Below are 20,941 nucleotides of genomic sequence, written 5' to 3' on the forward strand. Positions count from 1 at the left end.
AGTTAACCGTTTTATAGCTGTTTTATTATAAAACAGAAAAACCAAAAAAAAAAAAAAAATCTGTTCGGCTAATAATGTCATACTGTTGCTGTATATGTTCAATATAATCAACCAGGAATAAACATACAAAAAATACTGTATTAAATAGTTTAGCTAGAGAAAGCTATCTATGGGTTTGATATTCAATAGATTTCTGCAGATTGCGCCGTTGTTCCCAATTAATCATTAGTAATTAGTTTTATTCGTTTTGTCGGGTTTTGGTGGGTTTCTGAAGAGCACAACGAACTTGCTTGATATTTCTGAAACCTTCTTATCTCCATGGACTATTTTTACAGAATCAGTAATATCAACTATTTAAAACCCGCCACAGGATGTTTAGACATATTAAGTTAAATATGGATCTTCAACTTTCTGAGCTAAGGTTGGTGTTAATAAGCCTCTAAAATAGATATATAGATGGCTATATATCTATCTATATATTGCTATTAACCCACATCAGCTTTCAGTAGAACGCTTTATTTATTCATAAGGTAATTTATTTATACACCTGAATAGGTAGCCAAATCTGAAGATTCAACGTTTAAGCATTTGGCTCATTTAAACCCCTGCATTCATTCGTGGGACTTTAGACCAATGTTGAAATTGTATGTTACAGGACATTTCTAACAATGCATGCGGTCTAATTCAAAACTCTTTGCTTTGAGATGCACTGCTTTAAAATACAATAAAAATAAATAAATAAATGTTGTGTGCCATTTCAACATCAAAAAAAAAAAGGCGTTAATTTTTTTGACTCATTAAAGTGAGAGATGGATCGTTTATTCTATGTGAATAAAAGATCAAAAGCAAACACACTCATGTCTCTAAATAACTGCTTAAAAATAATTAAGGTCAGCTATAATTGATGGCCTACAAATACGCCTGTATTTTTTATTTATATACATTTTATTATTTCTTATTGATTTTTTTTATTTAATATTTGATTTTTATTGATTTAATTTGATTTAAGATCACACATAGAACAAAGTTATACACGTGACAGGACAATTATTAATTTCAAGTGAGTGTTCAATTAATACTTTAGCCTTATAGACTTATAACATGTTATAAACTCATTTCTATATCACAGTCATAAATATACAAATTATAAATGAAAATAGTTCACATGATAAAAAGCAATGAAATGAGACCTTAACATTGTTCTAGGTTGACTGCTAGCAGATATGGTTGTTGGGATTACAAAATAAATCGGTTACATCAACAAACAAACGACGAAGATGTACAGATGATGGGAAGCTATAACTTGTTTTTTTTTTCTGCTGATTTTTTTCCTAAAAGTGATCAATCACTCACCTCACTGAAAGCATAGCTATATAGACCTGGAAGATTTTTAAATACATTTAAATGGCCATTATAGTGCTAGGGAATCGGATGCTTTTATAGCTATTGTTATATATGGATCAACTTCATGTCCATTGGTTTTTGGTTTTGAATTAAATGCCTGATATTAGACTAATGTAGGTCTAATAATTCCCCTGGCACTGAAAAGGCTCTCTCTCAACTTGAGTATTTCTATTTTTTTTCTTTAATAGCTTATTTAATTTTGCATTGCAAAAGAGCAGGTTATAGTCTGGAAAATGATCCAAGGGCTGTATTTGCATACATCTGGGTGCATACATGATTATAACAGGCTCTTATATATATATATATATATATATATATATATATATATATATATATAGCTAAAACGATTTGCCCGTAAAACAGATCATATGCATATAAAAAAAGACCATATTCGTTTTATAGGATAATAAAAAGCTAAACTGTGCACGAACAAGTAATTAACCTGCATCTCTACTAATACTAATAGTTGGACATTTACATGATTTTGTTTCACAGATTTTTAAACAGGTCATAGGTCATACCCCCCGCCACCCCCACTCCACACACACCTCAACATATACACACTTTTTTTGTTATGCTTTAAAATGTGTGCTTTTTTTTGTTATTCCTGGTTACTGTGTATGCACGTTTTCAACGTGGACATAAATAAACCTAAGTAAATTAGGGGAGGCTTTTATTTTTTGTGATTTCTACTACCCTTTATATTTTAATATTAACAATTTACTTATTAGTCTTTATTTTATTAAATATAATCTGACGTTATATGCATTTCTAATGCATACTCATCCTCGGATCTTATATTTTTGTGATAATACAACAAACGGACCACCGTGAAATAAAAACCAGAGAGACCGCATGCTGACAAAGAAGAGATTGTTATTTCCGGTTTGTTACCAGGGCAACAGTGAACCACCGGAAGCACATTAGTCGCCTACTGGTTAGCTCGGTACTTAGTTGTTGTTATTAAAGTCATTGTTCACTGAAAGGTTTTGCAAAATGATGTAAAATATGGAGATTAGAGATTCTCTCCTGTTGTGGTTTGCTTCCTAATCTATCATCTGCCCAATTAATAGACTATTCAAATGCATATTAGGCTGCAACAAAACAGAATTTTTGACTGAAGAACTAAAGACTTAAGTATTATTTAATGATTCCCTGTCTTATGTTTTCTTTCCTATTCTATAAGCTACTGTACATTTAAATAAAATAATACATATGAACAATTTGCTTACAGGTTTAATGAAGGACTTCTTTACAAGTCAAACTTGGTCTAAACCAGCTACCGGCTGCCAAAACTCATCCCATGCTTATTTACAAGCTGGCAAATGCTGCAAAAAGGAAACATTTCCTGAACTGCAGTTACTAATGCTATAATGCTAAAATGTATTGCTTAAGCACAAGGAAACTGAAAAATGGCCAGCTGTCAAAGATGGTCTACCAGCTTGCAGCTCTCCTGTGTTTTGGCAGCTGTTAGTGGTGCAGAATTAATCATGTTATTCAGCTCCATTTTTTTTATCCTTAATGCTTTCTTTCTCTGTGATAAACATATTTTGATATTTACAGCAGTTTTCTTTGTCTACTTTAAATCTAGAAAGAAAGAAAGAAAAAACACTCAAATTGAAGCCTCTAATAATTTACTTTACAAACAGTTCTGATCTATTATATTACCACACAAAAGGTCATTTATTTATTTATTTATTTATTTATTTATTTATTTATTTATTTATTTGTTGATTGATTGATTGATTGATTGACCTTTTTAATTTTATTTGAGCTTTTTTAGTTATTTATTTTTTAGTTAAATATATACATATATACATTAAAATATACATATATACACTATACACTAGTAACTGTGGCAAAAAGGTAATATTTATTGTCATTGTAATTTTGCATTATGCTCTTTTAAGAAATGTATCTTTATTAATATATTTAGCATTCACTAGTTGGATAACTGTTAGCCAATGTCAATATACAAGTAGCATATAATTAATATTATTGAAATGAAAAAGTGAATTATTTTATCTGTATTTTCATCCAGTAGACGTACAAACACTTTTTCAGTGTTTGACCTTAACAATATCATTTTATAGTATCATATAAAATGGTCATATAATATAAATATATATCTTGACAAGCAACCTGCTTAGCGATCTCGAAAAATATAAAATAGAAATTGGACTATTAACAAAGCTTCACATCTGCTATGAGCTTGACAATGTACTTTGAAAACATAACAGTACCATCAAGTCAAAGTCACAAGCCAGAATGCACAAGCCAATGATCTCAATTAGCTTACACACACTGAGGTGACAACCGATAGGACTGGGGAAAAGAAATAAAAGAAATATAGTATATAACACACACACACACACACACACACACAATTTGATACAAATCGACTGACTGGGAGAGCCAATACAGTACACTGAATGACTGATTTGTATTATTATTAGCCCCAAAGTCTCCCAAGAAAATCCAAAACCATTACAACACCTCCAGCAGCCTGGACTGTTGACACAAGGCAAGCTGGGGCTATGGATTCATGCTATTGGCATCAAATTCTGACCCTATAATGTGTGTGAATCGGTAGAAATTGAGATTCATCAGTCCATGCTATGTTTTTATAATTAATTTTCCAGTTTTGGTGAATCTGTGCATCCTCAGCTTTTTGTTCTTGGCTGACAGATGTGGAAATGATGTGGTCTTCTGCTGTTGTTTTTTTTCTGAAAGTTTTAAAGCCATCTGGCCATTTTCAGTTAAAAATATAGAAATACATCATGCTAGTGTTAAAATCAAGAGATCATGTTTTCACATCAAGAGATCACATTTTCCACTATTAACGGAAGGGTACCTAATTTTATGCAATATGTTGCCACCATATGAATGGCTGGTTACATCACTGCATGAATAATGAGGACCAAAAATAAATAAAAATGTATGAAATGGCCAATAAATCAAGACAAATAATAAACGTTAATTAGCCTTTTTGCAATCCAAATCTGCCTTTGAATTGTGTATCACTAAAATCAGCCACAATAAGAGGATAAAAATGGCTGTTCCCAATTTGATTGAGATTGAAAAAAGAAACCCCAAATATGTCTCGATTTAGTCCTAACTAGTCCTACCATTGCCAAGATCTTTTACTCATTACATTATGATAGACAAATTGTATTTACATATTGGGTAAAAATATTCATCTTCTTATTTCTCAACTTTATTTGCAGTTCTAAAAGAAACTCCAGTTGCTACTAGAAACTAGGCTGATATTCATACTCATATGAATTTTATATGAATGTTTGGCAATCTATATATTTTTAAGATTTCTAACAGACACATCAGTGCAAGATAAATATCTGGAATTGCTGAATGCTAGCAATTTATTATATTAACCAGACCATGTTATTACACTTTCATGGACCACTAATTCATCATGCTGTGATTTCAATGAAAGCTAAAGGAAAATAAGCTACAATAATTGTTCCACTTATTCATTTTCATGTTTGACCCTCTTAGTGTTCTTGTAGAGGTGTAATATTCATGCACTCTTTTGGAACACTATTAGCTTTAGAATATCATAATTTGATATTTGTATAAGCCAAAAGGGAACAGGTTAAGTCTTACTCTCCAGTGTTTTCCTGCTGCTGTTTTTCTTCTTATTCTCTCCCTCTCTGTTTCTGGCTTAGGTGTAATGTCCCTTCAGAGGCCTCGTCTGTTGGACGTCGTCCCAACTATTCAGCATGAGGCTGCTCGGGCTCTTGGAAGGCCTGCCAACTACAACGATGACCTGTCTGAGGCACCAGGAAAGGGAGACTACTGCTGCCTCAGTCTGTCTGTCCTAACTCTTTTTTCTTAAAAGAATAGATTATCTTGACCCACCTTTGTAGCTAGTATGATAACATAATAGCTATTAGAATCGAAAAATTCCTGAATTATATATCATCAGTATAAATTTTATGCCTTTGTTTCATTTTATTTTTGTTTTATCAAGATACAACCATTATGGAATACACACATGCTTTTTTGTTGGTTTTAGTTTCTGATATTTTAGTATGCATTCCTTCCAAATCAAAAGTATTTCACATTCGTCAAAAATTAAATACTATCTCTAAACTAATCTGAAACGATGTTGACAAAGCAGTTTATTTCTTTTATTTAAGGCGACAGAACAAGATGTTTGGTTAGAAGGTCTTTGCCAACAGACACAACTTCAGTGATTTGCTTATATTTGTATATATTATATTGATTTAAAGGAAAACATTCATAACACTGAAAGCAACAAATATTCAATTTATCAAAGAATCTAATATTCTAAGAGTTATTAAGTATTTTAACATAAGGTTTTGGAGTTATGTCATTTTTTTGAGTATATAGGTTTACTCCTATCGCCTGAGTAATTTTGACATTTCTTTGGTAATGTTACACCATGTTGTGGTTAGTTTATTCAGTGTTTTAGTGACTGATTATTATGTTTATAATGTTTCTGACAGTAAATATTGGACTCAATGGACACACACACACACACACACACACACTTACACACTTGTCATACTATCCATGTAAGGACCTTGACATATTTGCAGTTGACTAATTGATGCTACACTACACCTAATCCTAACCTTAAACTTAACCCCAGTAATCAAAAACAAAACAAAATTAAAGCTGCAGTTTTCCTCATGGATATCAGCCAAATGTAGCCTTTGTGGAAATTAAGATATAAACATATGATCAGCCTAACCCCCTCCCACCCACACCTGCCGACACACACCCACATACCCACCACACACACACACACACACACACACACACACACACACACACACACATACACACCCCTTCTTATTGCCAAGCTAAACACCATGTGGCTCAAACAGCTGTACAGGACTGTGCAGTTACTCAGCAAGCCCAAAACAGACTACACCCAAGACGCCAGCAAACACTGATGCCACAAGGTCTGTTTCTGATCAATGAAAATAATTCTGTGTTGGATTTATTTAAAAAAGCTGTCGGTCCCTTATCTTAATTGTCCATAAAAGTACACAATTACATGAAACAGATCTCTCTCTCTCTCTCTCTCTCTCTCTCTCTCTCTCTCTCTCTCTCTATCTATCTATCTATCTATCCTATCCAACTATTACCATTTTCTAGCAATTTGGGAGGATTGCATGGTGCGGATTGTTTTGTGTGATCAGTCATGTTCACTGTTCCACCTGTTTGTTTCAATACAATATGTAAAATATCATTTAACAAGCAGACATGTTCACAGTTGCAGTCATGCATAAAAAAAGCAGCACAAAAAATATGCCATATCTTGACCAAGTCAAGGCTTTTCTTTTTTTAAATCACTCTCTTTTCGTGATTTGATGTAAAAATCCGGCAATGTTATGATTTACTGTACATTGATTGAAACACTGATTATAATAAAATACAGTACCAATAAATTGGTGACAGTTGCAATTTCTTCTCCTCCTCCTGATTCTGGCTTTTTAAGGGCTAAAATGAGTATGCAAACAAGAATGTCACTGCTCTGATTCGGGAAATGATAAAACACCCCCTCAAGGTATCTGCTACACGTGCAACATACCTCCTAAATCACTTCAAGCTGCAGAGAATCTTTTCTGGGTTTCTTCTTTCGTAATCCTGGATGGCGGTGCATGCTGTAGGAGAAGCTCTGATCGAAGAAACTTTCGAATCCTTCAAATGCAATATGGCACAAGCTCAAATAAACCTTGTGACTATACTCCAATGGTACATTACTGACGATGAGAAATGCTGTAGGCGAATAGTGAAAACTTGCTGGCTGAAACATATGTAATTGTATGATCTGTATTTCAAACACAGATTTGAATATCTTCATTTACATCACATCAGTCTTTTTACCCCAACATAAAAGTTAGGAATGAAACCTGACAGGGCATGCTGTTCTAGGAAATTAATCAACTATAAACTTGTCTGATATGAAGTTAATTCTTTTTCAACAACGATTCTTTTTCTTTTTCTTTTTCCATTCTCTCTCTTTCATTTTCCAGCATCTAAAAAAAATATTCAAAGAATACTTCTTTCCCTATTTATTGTTGTGTTTAATATTCTGGAACACCCACAAAACAAGTTAGATGGTGTTATTATTTTCACTAGCGCAGCTACAGTTGTATCCACTCCAGCACTTACATTTAACAGGACACATAAACAAACCCAACACACCCTGTCATGTTACTGAGAAACTGCAAAGGCTTTGGCAGTGAAGAACTTAACGTTCTAGCTTTACCTCTAACCACTACAAGTGCTGACAGTGGAGACTTCATTAAAAAAACATTCTCAAGGTCTCAGTACAAGAACACTCACATCACACAGTCTGTAGGTCGTTATTGTAAAAAATAATAACTTACTAATAACTTACTAGTTCTTATGAGAATAAATAAATGAGCACATTTATATAAACCTAGTTTTAGTAAGTTATTGTTTGCTATAATAGCAGCACTAAAGTAGCCTTCAGTGCTGCTATTATACAGCTAATAATTTAAGTAATTAATTAGAAATCTTAATATAGCAAATTCAGTAGTTAAGACCTCTGACCTCTCAGAACTGAGCAGTCAACAGTGCATTGTATCATTTCCATTATGTGCTATGTTATTTACAATATGCTGATAAATGGTTAGAACAAATCTATAGCCAATATAATGAAACTATTTACAATGCTGTTGCATTGAGAACAACACTGTACAATTTTTTGAGATATGGAATATACTACAGAGTTAAATAAAAATGAAATGAAAACTTTATTGACACGATAAAAATCTGTTCACCTTATCAGGGACAAACAAAAACCTTTATGGGTTGTGCATGTTTTTTGTAGCATCCAGGCGGTTTTTCCAGGCACAGAAGTTTCTTTGTGACGCCCCCTGCTGTTAGGTTTGAGATTAAACAAGCAATGTATGGAACAGCTGCTTGACATATGGCATCCAGTTTCTTCCTTACTGTTCAGTAATTTTTCTGGGCTCATCAGGTTACACTGTCTATTAAATGCTTTGGTTTTTATTATTCCAACATGTGTAAAGCTTTTGTTTAAGTGACCATAAGACACCGATAATAAAAGATAAGAACCATTGGTTGAATGTGGGCTATATAGTAATCTGTAAAGATGTGGACGTTTAATTAATTGCTTTAAAAAAAAAATCTGTTTTTATGTATTCCTTTAATATATTCTAGATGCTATCCTGGACATACTGAAAAAAACATTCAGAGGGTTAAAGGTGATGCAGAAGTATTTTTAGTTCTAAATCCTTGCAGCAGATTCAGTATTGTTCATTTGTGATAAATAGCTAATAATGTTCAAGGTAAATCTAGTAAATCTGCTTTGCAAACTATTACCTTTTTGTGTATATAATATGATTTTTTTTTTCTTTATTATTATATCAAACATATTTGCCATTCCTTATTAAAAAACCTTTGTTTTTCTGTTAAGGAGACCTTTTTTTTAACAGATCATACTGTAGAGCCAAAGAGAAACTGCATCCAAACTCAGCAGCTATGTCTATCTTGATTTTCTTTCAAAGATTTAGAAATCATCTGCCAATAAGAGAATGACAGTCCACTTCTATTCTAATCCATCATAAAGTGCCACCAGCACATTCCGGAAATCTACAGATAATATGGTTGCTACTCGCTCTTAGTGTGGAATGTGACAGGTTCTCTTTTTCTCACTGGTGTGTATTTTTTTGCACTTGTCATCTGGGTCACCGGTGCTCTGTCATGCTTCACATATAAACCTCCATCTTCCATGCAGTGTGACGTGCGTCTGGCTTTGAAGTGAGCAGACATTCAAGGTGAGTCAGGCTCAGTTACCAGGCTCTACACATTAGCCTAAAGAGAGCAAGACTCTTAGAAAACCTAATGCATGACAAATTAAAGTGCTCTTAAGTTTTGAGCTGTCAGTTTACTTTGAAGAACCCTGAGCTGCTTGTCATGGGTTGAGAGGACAGCATATCAAATTTGGTTGTTATATAGTGAAAGTTTTTTTCTTTTGTTTTTATAGGTGACACAGCCCATTTGCTGAATGCCAAGCTTTCTTGTTCATGTGAAAGGATTTAGGGCTTGCATAACAAAAGAGAGTCCATAAAAGGATTTTCACTAGGATTTCACTAGGTTTACCTATGTTTTATTTTATTTATTTGTTTCATAATGTTAGACCTTTTCTGAGATTTATATTCTATGTTATATCATAGTTCTGAGAAGGTTAATGACTTTTAAAATAATAAAATTATATATATATATATATTTATATATTTTTTTTTATATATATATATATATATATATAGATATATTTATATATATAGAGAGAGAGAGAGAGAGAGAGAGAGAGATATATATAGATTTTACAATTTTCTCTTTCAGCTGCTCGGAGTCACCAAAACAAACTCAGGTCCTAACTGAGGTGCAAATTAACATGTGAATATAATAAACAACCTATTTGATATAGCTAATTACCAGGTATATGTATTTATGTCTCCATATATATGTATTTATGTTCCATAGCCAGAGTCTCTTGAATGTCCAGATTCACTTACACTGTCTCTTGATTGTTTTTTTTCTATTTTGTCTAAGTGATCACGACACCCCATTAATTACAGTGGAAATGATTAAATGCAGAATAATTATTTAAGCTTCTCTCTAAAGGGGATATCCCAAATACGTCTATACAGATACCTTACTGGCCATTAGATGCCATGCAGAAGATTAAAGGTGGAGCTGAACTTTTTAAAAATTCATTAATCCTTGCAGCAACAGCACACAGTTACTGTATATAACATGCTGTGCTAATTTGCTTGTTGCTTATTTGTGATTAATGCTGGGTGATTTGGTTTTAAAGGAAACTTAGCAAACATCAATCAATCATCTTTGCAAACTCACTTTTATGATAATAAAAAGCTTAAAACAAATGAAATGTTGCATTTAATTTCACTTGCATTAGGTTTAGTCAGTGTCAAACATGTGAGTATAACAAATACACAGCACAGTGTAAATATCAAGGTACCAATTATACATGTGTGAGGAACACACACACACACACACACACCATTTCACAGATCTCTGATCTCTGTTAAAAATCTCAGTCTTTGTTCTTTGTAAAGAAGTGCATTTGCAATCTGTGGATGATGGATGTCACAAAAACATGACATTGTTCCACTGTTTCACCTTCCTGCCTAAACATACCACTTCATCCTGATGTCCTCAAGTTCTCCGAGAAAGAGACATTGAAAGAGGAAAAGAACAAGAAGGAATAATGAACTAGAGTATTGGTTTTCGATTCCTAGTAGTCATGTTTTTTATTGATTTGAATTGCTTGTTTAAAGACCCGGTGAAAGACCCGGTTTGCAGAATGCTGAGATTTACAGTTTAGCATAAATGAATAATAAAAATAAATAGAGTACTTTATATTTTCTTCCTTGCTTTCACCAGGGTTAAAAAAATGGTAAAAATAAAAATAAAATAAATAAATAAATAAATAAGTAATTAAGTTATTTAAAATTCTATCTTTTTATATTATTTCAAAATAATTGCTCAGTTTCACACTAGTTTTGCATGGAAGATCATTAGAATTATATATACATATATATATATATATATATATATATACATATATATATATATATATTCATTCATTCATCTTCTACCGCTTATCCGAACTACCTCGGGTCACGGGGAGCCTGTGCCTATCTCAGGCGTCATTGGGCATCAAGGCAGGATACACCCTGGACGGAGTGCCAACCCATCGCAGTATATATATATATATATATATAAGAAATATATATATGTTTCTTGTAAAATAAAGAATATAATAGAAACAATTAAATCAGGATCAGTCAAAAATTCTATATGAAACAGAGCATATATAATTATTAACAAAACGACTTTTCGGTATTATTTAGCACTTCACACCACGTTGTTTTTCTGAGCTTCATTTATGGCCCATTGATTTCTTCGAACCTTTCTTCGAACCTATTGGTTTCTTCGAACCCTCTCACATGCAGGGTCAGTAGCAGTCTTCAGTGTGTGTCAGCGCTTCATATCCTGCATGTCTCTTGAAAGCGAGAGTGTATAAGATGTCTCTATCAATTCAATACTCCGTGTTTCTCAGTGCTGCTACTTTCTTTCTACTCAAATATGCAGAGGGAGGCTCACAGGATGGTATGTGCAGAACTTCATGCTTTTGCTTCATGTTTGTATGATGTTCAGAAATCCCTTTACTTTATTACATTTGTTAGCTTTTCCATGTGTTTTTGGCCTGCTGTAATCAGAGTTTGTTTGCATCTTTTCTCCATCCGTCATCTTCTTCTCACACGCTGATACTGCCTTAGGCAAGGTTCTTCTGCAGGAGAGGTGAGAGCTCTGTCGCATTTAGCCGTGCCATCTTTATTTTTTAAAAGTACTTTTGAGTATTATTATTATTATTAGAGAGGTATTATTATAGTTTTATATCATTTTTATTTTTTAAAGCAATATCCAATAACTTTTGTTGAAGTGACCTTTAATAACATCAAGGCCAGTGTTTGTATTCGTAACAATCTACAATGATCTACTGTTGCTTATTCTTCCCAGGAAAATATTATACTAGCTGCAAAAAAATATAGATAAATGTAAGAAATGGAATAAATCTCAGTGGGTTGTGAGGTACAGTGTTTTATTCCGCTTACACCACAGCTCAAACAAATTAGTTCTTATCATCAGTTACATTAGAGCAGCCTTTTCTGTTGTGGAAAAAATCTGCTGTGGACTTCTCTGGAAAAAATCTTAAATAAACATCTCTTTAAATAAATCTTCAATATAGCAAAGAAATATATGTATATTCTAAATAACAGCACATTTTTTTAATCAATTTATTATTAGATTTGAACTAAGCTCCTTTTACCACAGAAACAATTCTATGTTCAAATGAGTACGTTAATATAATCTGAAGGACAGAGATAAGATATGGTATAAAATAAATGTAAATATTTCATGTGTGGAAGCTTAGAATTTGCAACCAACTGGTATAACAGTGGAATGTGAGAAATGTGTAACCTGTAAGAAATCAAAAGATTATAAAAATAATTAAAAAAAAAGCCATTAATAACAAGTTTATATATGCCTTGTGGAATCAATGTATGTAAAATCAAAAATCTGAAATGCTTTTTTTTTTTTTTTAAACAAATAAAAAATCCACTAGCTTTTGTCCTTATGCTGTGGATTAGCCACATATGTTTTATGTTAGTTTTCCCGGAGCTATAAAATGAAAAGATTCAGGTTCACTGCTCTTCATTTAACATCCATTTCTTTGATCATTTTGTCTGAAGAACAAATTCCTCCAAAACACAAAAGCAGATTGTGAAGGTTCAGACTCCATAAATATCATTAACATCAAGAATATGAGTAACCTGTTCTGATTTACACACAGTTGCACATCAGTTTACTACATGATATAAATAACCTGAACACTACTTCTTTAATTTCTTTTATAGAGCATGTACATCCTGGACTAAGAGAGAGGAGTTCATACCTTCTCAAATTGATCAAAAAGCACTTCCATGTGTTCATCAAACTGTTGAGGAAATGCACAGTAAGAGAAACAGCAGCTTGACTTGTAAGTAACTTCCTTACATTGCACATTTTCCACAACCAAAACACAGTGTGTCATAAGCTACACAGACCAGTCAATATTAAAATGTATTTTCTCACTTTTGGATTCATTTGCGTTATATATATATTTTTTTTATTTGAATTTTATTTGTATAGTAATTATGACAATAGATTGAGCTTCACATAAATCTTTCCGAATCCCTAATCAGGAAACCTGAGTAAAAAGTGCCAAGGAAAAACATATATATATATATATATGTTTATATTCATATATATATCTATATATATATATATATATATATATATATATATGTTTATATTCATATATATATCTATATTCATATAGAATTTTTGACTGATCCTGATTTAATTGTTTCTATTATATTCTTTATTTTACAAGAAACATATATATATTTCTTATATATATATATATATATATATATATATATATATATATATATATATATATATATATATATATATATATATATATACATATATATATATTATATATATACTGCGATGGGTTGGCACTCCGTCCAGGGTGTATCCTGCCTTGATGCCCAATGACGCCTGAGATAGGCACAGGCTCCCCGTGACCCGAGGTAGTTCGGATAAGCGGTAGAAGATGAATGAATGAATATATATATATATACATACATACATATACACACATATATATATATCTATATATATATCTATATATATGATACTAGAACCCTCTTTGTTTACAATCCTTTATTTTTGCACAATTTACTGTATAATATACAGAATGTACACTGGTCGGCACTTTTTTGTGTATCTGTCTGGTAGTGTTTTGTATTGTTTGTTTGCACTGTCTGTCTTTTCTCTCGCACTGTTCGCACTAGGTTGCACACGATGCACTTTATGTGTCTAGGACAACTTACTTTAAGTCCTTAGCTCTGTGTTGTTTTATGTAGCACCCTGGTCCGGGAGAAATGCTGTTTCATTTTCATATGAACTACGTCAGCTATATGTGGTTGAAATGATAATAAAATCTTCTTGACTTGACTTGACTTGAGTGCATAGTGCAAATCATTATGCTGTCAATGAGGGATCATGTACAGCAGCGAAAGCTTTGTTACGTAACTCCTTCCTCATTCGAGGAGTTGTTGGCAATAATAGCTGAAAAAGTATGCATGGAAACACATTTTAAAAATCTACCAGAAATAGTAGACCATCTGAGCACTATTAGGTATATAAACATATTATGATTTGAGACACACTTATACTGATCTCAGATACTGTTTAGGAGGACAGTAGGTGAATTGGTATGCAGGGTAAGAGGCTAGTTCCAGAAACAGCATAAATATATTTATTAGTATATTAACTATGAGTTTTAATGTATAACATGTATACTTATAGACTGTAACAGCTTTATTATAGTCTCTGTGATGATTTTCTTCCTTCCTTCTTAATTTTTTTTACTAATCTCAATTTTTAGTTTCAGCTGTTTGGATCTACACTGAAAAACAAGTTTATGCTACAAGAGAAGATATTACATTCCTGGCTATGACTGAAGAGCTTGATCCACTCGGGTTTCAGTGGCATTTTGGGGACCAAACAGCAGTTAAAATGCCATCTAGAACATTTGTTAAGAAATACCTACATCCAGACAGGTATACAGGTACACTTGTTTTTAAACAACATGGTAGATTTGAATATGTTGGTCTTTTGAAGCAAGGCATGCTGTTACTAACATTAGTCTGTAAATTCAAGTGAAAAGTATAATTTAAAGACTGGACACAAAAAAGTTGGCTGATCAACTAAAATATTTTTAGGTATTAACTGGCTATCTTCAAACGACAGGTGAAAACCTACCTTTTCCTGAAACACTTAAACTAGCACTTTATTTTATGTGTATATTAAACAAAAAACCTTAATGGATTCATCGATAGAGACTTAAAACACTTTTGTACACGCTGTGGATGAGGACGTCTGCCAAATTCCGTAAATGTAAATATATGTGCTTGTGAATTTATAATGTGAAATTTGTATTTGAATTAGAATTTTTTGAATAGTTTTACTTTTTCAAAAAATATGGCTCAAATTTGGACCTGAGCACTGCTGCAAATGAGGCTCTAAGTGTTGAGTTGTTTTCTGGTGTGCAGGTACAACGTTACAGTCAGCGTCTCCAGCAGCCAAGGCTCTGTTAGCTCAGAAGTTTATACTGTAGTGATTCAAAGAGCTGTGCATCTTAACAGACTGCTGTACACTCGCTCAGTGCTGCTGAACACATCAGTGCCTTTTAGCTGCCGGATCGACGCTGGAACAGACGTCACTTATCTCTGGGATTTTGGAGATGGATCAAGAAGAGTTGGAAAGGACAGTGAGCATCATGTGTTTAAAAGGTAGCACAACACGGTCTGATTTAGGAGGAATAGTTTTCTAAATAGTATGTCAGACTGTGTCATATTCACTTGAAAGTATAATAGGGATATCACACAAGTGGATGAACTGAGTATAAACGCACTAATTTGTGATTTCAAACACTATATTTATTACAATTAATAACAAGTACAGAGCTTATTTTCAAACAACAGAATAGCCATAGTTCTGTCCTTTGTCCCTTTGTGTATTAATTTGTGCAATTATTAGACAATATTTAGTCTATACTATACTTCTAATTATTCTTGCAGATTTGTTTTGATATTTTAACTTTTTTGGAATGTACATTCTGGGCTAGAAAGACATGTAGAAAGTCTCTACTTTATGTCATTCTGCATAATTTTAGCTATCAATATTGCTGAAGGTCTTATTTAAATAAAATAAATAAATAAATAAATAAATAAATAATAATAATAATAATAATAATAATAATAATAATCCACTTTATGCCATTTGTGCCATTTGTTAAGGTGTGGTTAAAATGTGACTGCAAAAAACTGACCCTTATGCTTTCATAACTTTCCTTGAAAGAGAGGAAGGGCTATGCCTCTTTATATAGCTCTGATTATAATTGACAATATTGTGTAATGCTATAAAACCTTTCATCACACAGTACAGGAGAGTTCATAGTAGAAGTGATCGTCACCAACCTAGTGAGCTCTGCCTCTTTAAAAGGACATGTGTTTGTCGTTGTTGAGCCATGCCAACCTCCACCTGTGAAGAACATGGGACCCAGCAAGATCCAGGTCAGAAAAACATCAAAGCAACTACTGATGTAAATTTGATTTCATGAGGATCCTGACTTTTGCATTTGTCTTATTTTATGCATTAGGTATTGCGTTACCAGCCTGTGTGGCTTGGTGTGACATTTGAAGAGCAGATCCAGTGCAATATCTCAAAAGGCCTCCACTACAGCTGGACTCTCTATGGACCAACCAGACTGCAACTCTCTACCACAGGCATTAAAACAAACCAACAACATCTGAAGCTTCCGGAGTACTTCCTTCATTACGGCACATATAAAATAGCAGCTAAGGTAAAGTTAACAATCCTGTCTGTAAAAATTTTTCATTGACATAAGGTACAGTTCTATGAGCTCCATTCTAAATGCAATGTTATGCTTTACTGGTATTAAATGTATTACTTTGAAATGTAGTGCAATATATTTTAAAGAATTATTGCAATCATTTTTAAAGCAAAGAAAATGATCGGAATGCGTTTTTGACATGGTTACATAAGCAATAAAGTCATTTTTATTCCTTTGGTATACAAATGTCCTTTTGAGCTCAATTTTTGATTTTAGAAAATAAGTTCAGAAGCTTAAAACTACACTATGCCATGTGAGCACAGTACTGCAGGAACCAAGGATCATACAGTATATGCTAATCTGACTAACTAACTAGCTGCAAATAAAGATAGTAATAAACAAATAATTTTTTTAAAGTCTACCATCTGGTATATAAATTACTAAAAAATATAGTACTCATGGTCACATGGATCAACCTAAAACAAATGCAATCTAGTTTACTAGCAGTTGCCTAATTTGCTAGCTGTGTGCCATCAATACCTACATTACAATATGGTACAGTTGTGCAGTAGCAGTGAGCTACATCGGGTAACAATTTCCTGATGTTGCTAGACAGATGTTTCCTCTTTGGGCTCTGAGTCAGTTTGAGGGTCACACAGTCACATTTTTGCAAATTTGGCCTTTGGCTGTTCTGTAATAATGTTCATCAAAATACTAGAGTGTTGTACAATATTGAGAATGAAACAGGTTCTTTCTTCCACAGCTAATTATAATTAAATGTTATAATTGCATAATTTAAATGTTGTAGCATTGAGTCAGATTAAATTGTAAGTAATTTTGTCATTGTACAGGTTCAGGTTGTAGGCAGTGTCGTTTACAGCACCTACGCTGTTTTGCTCGAGGTGATGCCGAGCACACCTATAAGCATCATCAGTGGAGGAACAAATGTGTTTATCAACCGTCACAACAGAAACTCAAACATCACTGTGGATGGATATAGGTCATATGACCCAGATTTTCCTGAAAACGTTATGAGGTAACCACATATGAATGTGAACGGGAATGTCTGTATGTGTGCAACTAGTAACTAGATCCAATTATCTGATATTTAACTATCATGCCATGTAGGTGGTGTTTATTTAATAGCTTTAAAATAAATAGTGCATACATAATCTATTGACATCCAATGAGATGTATTTGCTGCTCACCAAAACTCCAATTAATGAAAGATGATGTGTTTTATGTACCATGCCCTGCCATAGACTCTTTTGTGGGGAAATAAAAAGTCATGTAAACAAAAATTAGCATGAACAACAAATTTTTTGACATGCATTGAACTAATGAAAATGGGAACTACCTTTACCACTGATATTAAAACTGGTACTCTTAAATCTCTTAAAAATTAAGATGCTACAAAAGTGTCTAATGATAGATATTGTACATTTAATTATCATAATTAATTACTAAATTAATTAAGCAAATAATACATTATTAATCATAATTATAAGCCAAAATGACATTACTTTTTTTTTTTACATTTTTAAAAGTACATGCTTTTATATTCAATTCTGCTAAAATATAAATACATTGAACACTGACTTTTATCTACTATCATTTATTGTGATATTTTCCTTAAAGTTATAGGTGGAAATGCAGGCCAGTAAACACTGCTGAGACCTCTTGTTTCTCTAAACATGTTCAGACTTCTTCTGCAATGCTGATGTTTCCTGCAGCATCACTAAATTCTAACTGTGATCTGTTCAAGTTGACACTTACTGTACAAAGTGGAAATCGGTCCTCTTCTTCCGAGATGTTCATCACTGTGAGATCCAAACCAACCAGGTGCACATGCACAGCATTAAACATGTACAGTTACTACACAATCTTTGTTCATTTCAAATAATATTGCACGGTGCTATAAACAGTGCTATTTGCTTCAAACGATAAAAGAAAATATATATATTCAAATAGTTTTGAATGATAGATTGCAACCACTTAAAAGGTTACACGCATCTCCGTACAGAATAGAGAAATATCATTTAACACAGACTAAACAAAGTGCATGACATGGCATTAAGTCCAGACAATTTGGTAAATATTTCAGGTAAGTGAGCATGAGCATAATTCAGTATAGAAATCACTGAAAATTAAACAATTCATAAACAAATCTAATCTGTTGAGAAGAAAGCACTAATTACTATCTTCAACTTTCGGCTTTTTCTGTTAGGGGTCGCCACAGCGAATCATCAGCTAACTCTATCCTCTGCATCCTCTGCTCTAGCACCAATTACATTCATGTCCTCATTTAACACATTCATATATCTCCTCTCTGTCGTTCCTCTGGACCTCTTATCTGGCAGCTCCATCTCCAATATCCTTCTGCCAATATAACCATCTCACTCCTCTGTACATATCCAAACCATCTCAATCTAGCCTCTCTGACCTTGTCTCCAAAACAACCAACCTAAGCTGTCCCTCCGATGTGCTCGTTTCAAATCCTGTCCACCCTCGTCACTCCTAAAGAGAACCTCAACATCCTCATCTCTGTTACCTCCATCTCTGCCTCATGTCTTTTCTTCACTGCTACAGTCTCTAACCCATACAGCAGAGCTGCTCTCACTACTGTCTTGTACACTTTTCCTTTGACTCTTGCTGACACTCTTCTGTCACACAACACTCCTGTCACTTTTCTCCACCTACTCCAACCCGTCTCGCCTCTTCAACTCTTTTCCACTCTCATCATCACACTGGACAGTTGACCCCAAATACTTAAACTTTCACTGTTCTACTTCCCTTCCTCTCATTCATACACATGTATTCTGCCTTACTACGACTGACTTTCATTCCTTTTCTTTCCAGAGCAGACCTCTGCCTTGAACTCTGACTACAGCACATCCTACTGCTGTCATAATCATCTCATACATATCCTGCACTACTCTGATGTACTTCTCTGCCACTCCTGACATCCTCATACAGTACCATAGCTCCTCTCTCAGCACCCTGTCTGTCATACACTTTCTCTAAATCCACAAAGACGCATCTTCTGACCATCCAAGCACTACATACTATGCATGTTAGTTTTATCGGTAGTTCAAAGGTTAAGAGAAAAACTTCTAAAAGGCTTCTAATTTTTTCTACAGCATCATTCATGTATCTTGCAAAGAGTGCAGAGGGAATTCTGTCAATTGGAACGAGAGGTTCTCTGTCACAGCTGCATGTAAACATTGTCCTATAAATATCACCTACTCCTGGAAGCTGTATTTAGTAAACGCATCTAGCAAAAGCATGCCAGATGGTAAGAATAGATGGTAAGAACATTGAAAACCTTCTGAACATTGGTGTAACTGTATGACACTTTTTTTAATGTTTTCTATCCTACAGTGCCTTTCTGTAGCAGTTTGGACATAAGCTTACCTTCTAAACTGGTGGAGGATGAAAATTTCCTTCAACAGCATGCTACGTCTGTGCCTCTGTCCATCCTAAATCACCGCAAAACATCCAGCAGGGACAACGTTAAGATTACACATGACAGTGTTGTCAGTTGGCCCAGACAAGGGAGTTCAGAGGAGCAGACGAATCCATCCCTTTCAGTCCTGCTTTCTGAGACAGACAGTGCATCAGGTACGAGACTGTACAGTTAAACTTAGATCTTATCCGAAAGTTCTGCATGGTTAAATTAGTCTCTTTGTAGCCATCATCAGTCATAAATACCCATCAATATTTAATTCACAGATGTCATAAGGAATGAATATGAATGAAAAAAAACAAACATCAAAATGACATACTTCCATAATACATACCGTATTGCTATATGAAATAATATTAAGTATAAACACTGCTTGAATACAGCAGCACTCACAAACATTGGGATAGTAAACAAGAAAGTCCACAAAACCACAAAACTTACTTTGAATAAACAGAAGGTAGTCAGAGAAACAATTAAGGCAAGGATCTTCCCAGTTACCACTCATTTAGAATTTGGAGAATTATGCCCTCTGGTGGCGTAAGAGTGAACTTGTTTCTTTAGTGGATGTAACAAAGGGTCATTTGTTTTGTTTTGTTTTTTCATTTACAAGGAAAATCTCAGGTCACAGAAGAATTATAGAAGAATTATAGAAGCTGACATATGGAATAAAATGCATGTATTTGCTTATTAAAATTGTGATCCATTCATTTCTAGATGAAGCTGATATGTTTGGTAGACTAAATTGTTTGAAAGCAATGCTTATGGATTTATTGATTGATTAATCACTAACAAATTCACCACAGGTTGCTTCAGTATCATTTTACTATAAAGAATAGTCCTTTGAGGAGTTGTTGGATAGACAAAGATTCCTTTAAAAGTTTCCTCCAGAGGGACAAAGTACTAATAAGTGTATGAGATTTTATTTTATTTATTTTATTTGTGTGCGTGTGTGTGTCTGTGTGTGTGTGTGTGTTTGTGGATATCAAATTACAAAAAATAAAGGATGAGTTTGAAATTATGCT

The 20,941-nt window shown here is 33.5% G+C and overlaps 2 protein-coding genes across 2 annotated transcripts in view; one reads left to right on the forward strand and one right to left on the reverse strand.

Annotated features, from left to right (window-relative positions):
• The window catches only part of cul1b (cullin 1b), a 103,282-nt gene that overhangs the window by 15,014 nt on the left and 67,327 nt on the right, over nt 1-20,941 (reverse strand). The window lies entirely within an intron of this gene.
• LOC132839927 (polycystin-1-like protein 1) overlaps nt 2,834-20,941 on the forward strand; it is a 39,124-nt gene continuing 21,016 nt past the window's right edge. The window contains exons 1-10 of the mRNA XM_060861141.1: nt 2,834-2,873; nt 5,091-5,231; nt 14,483-14,657; nt 15,150-15,389; nt 16,040-16,172; nt 16,259-16,462; nt 17,305-17,489; nt 18,092-18,295; nt 19,594-19,748; nt 19,835-20,074. Of these exons, the coding sequence (XP_060717124.1) occupies nt 2,834-2,873; nt 5,091-5,231; nt 14,483-14,657; nt 15,150-15,389; nt 16,040-16,172; nt 16,259-16,462; nt 17,305-17,489; nt 18,092-18,295; nt 19,594-19,748; nt 19,835-20,074 (1,717 nt within the window). The remainder of the gene's footprint in view (nt 2,874-5,090; nt 5,232-14,482; nt 14,658-15,149; nt 15,390-16,039; nt 16,173-16,258; nt 16,463-17,304; nt 17,490-18,091; nt 18,296-19,593; nt 19,749-19,834; nt 20,075-20,941) is intronic.

The sequence above is a fragment of the Tachysurus vachellii genome, chromosome 25 (assembly GCF_030014155.1).
Source record: "Tachysurus vachellii isolate PV-2020 chromosome 25, HZAU_Pvac_v1, whole genome shotgun sequence".
In the NCBI taxonomy this organism is placed as follows: Eukaryota; Metazoa; Chordata; class Actinopteri; order Siluriformes; family Bagridae; genus Tachysurus; species Tachysurus vachellii.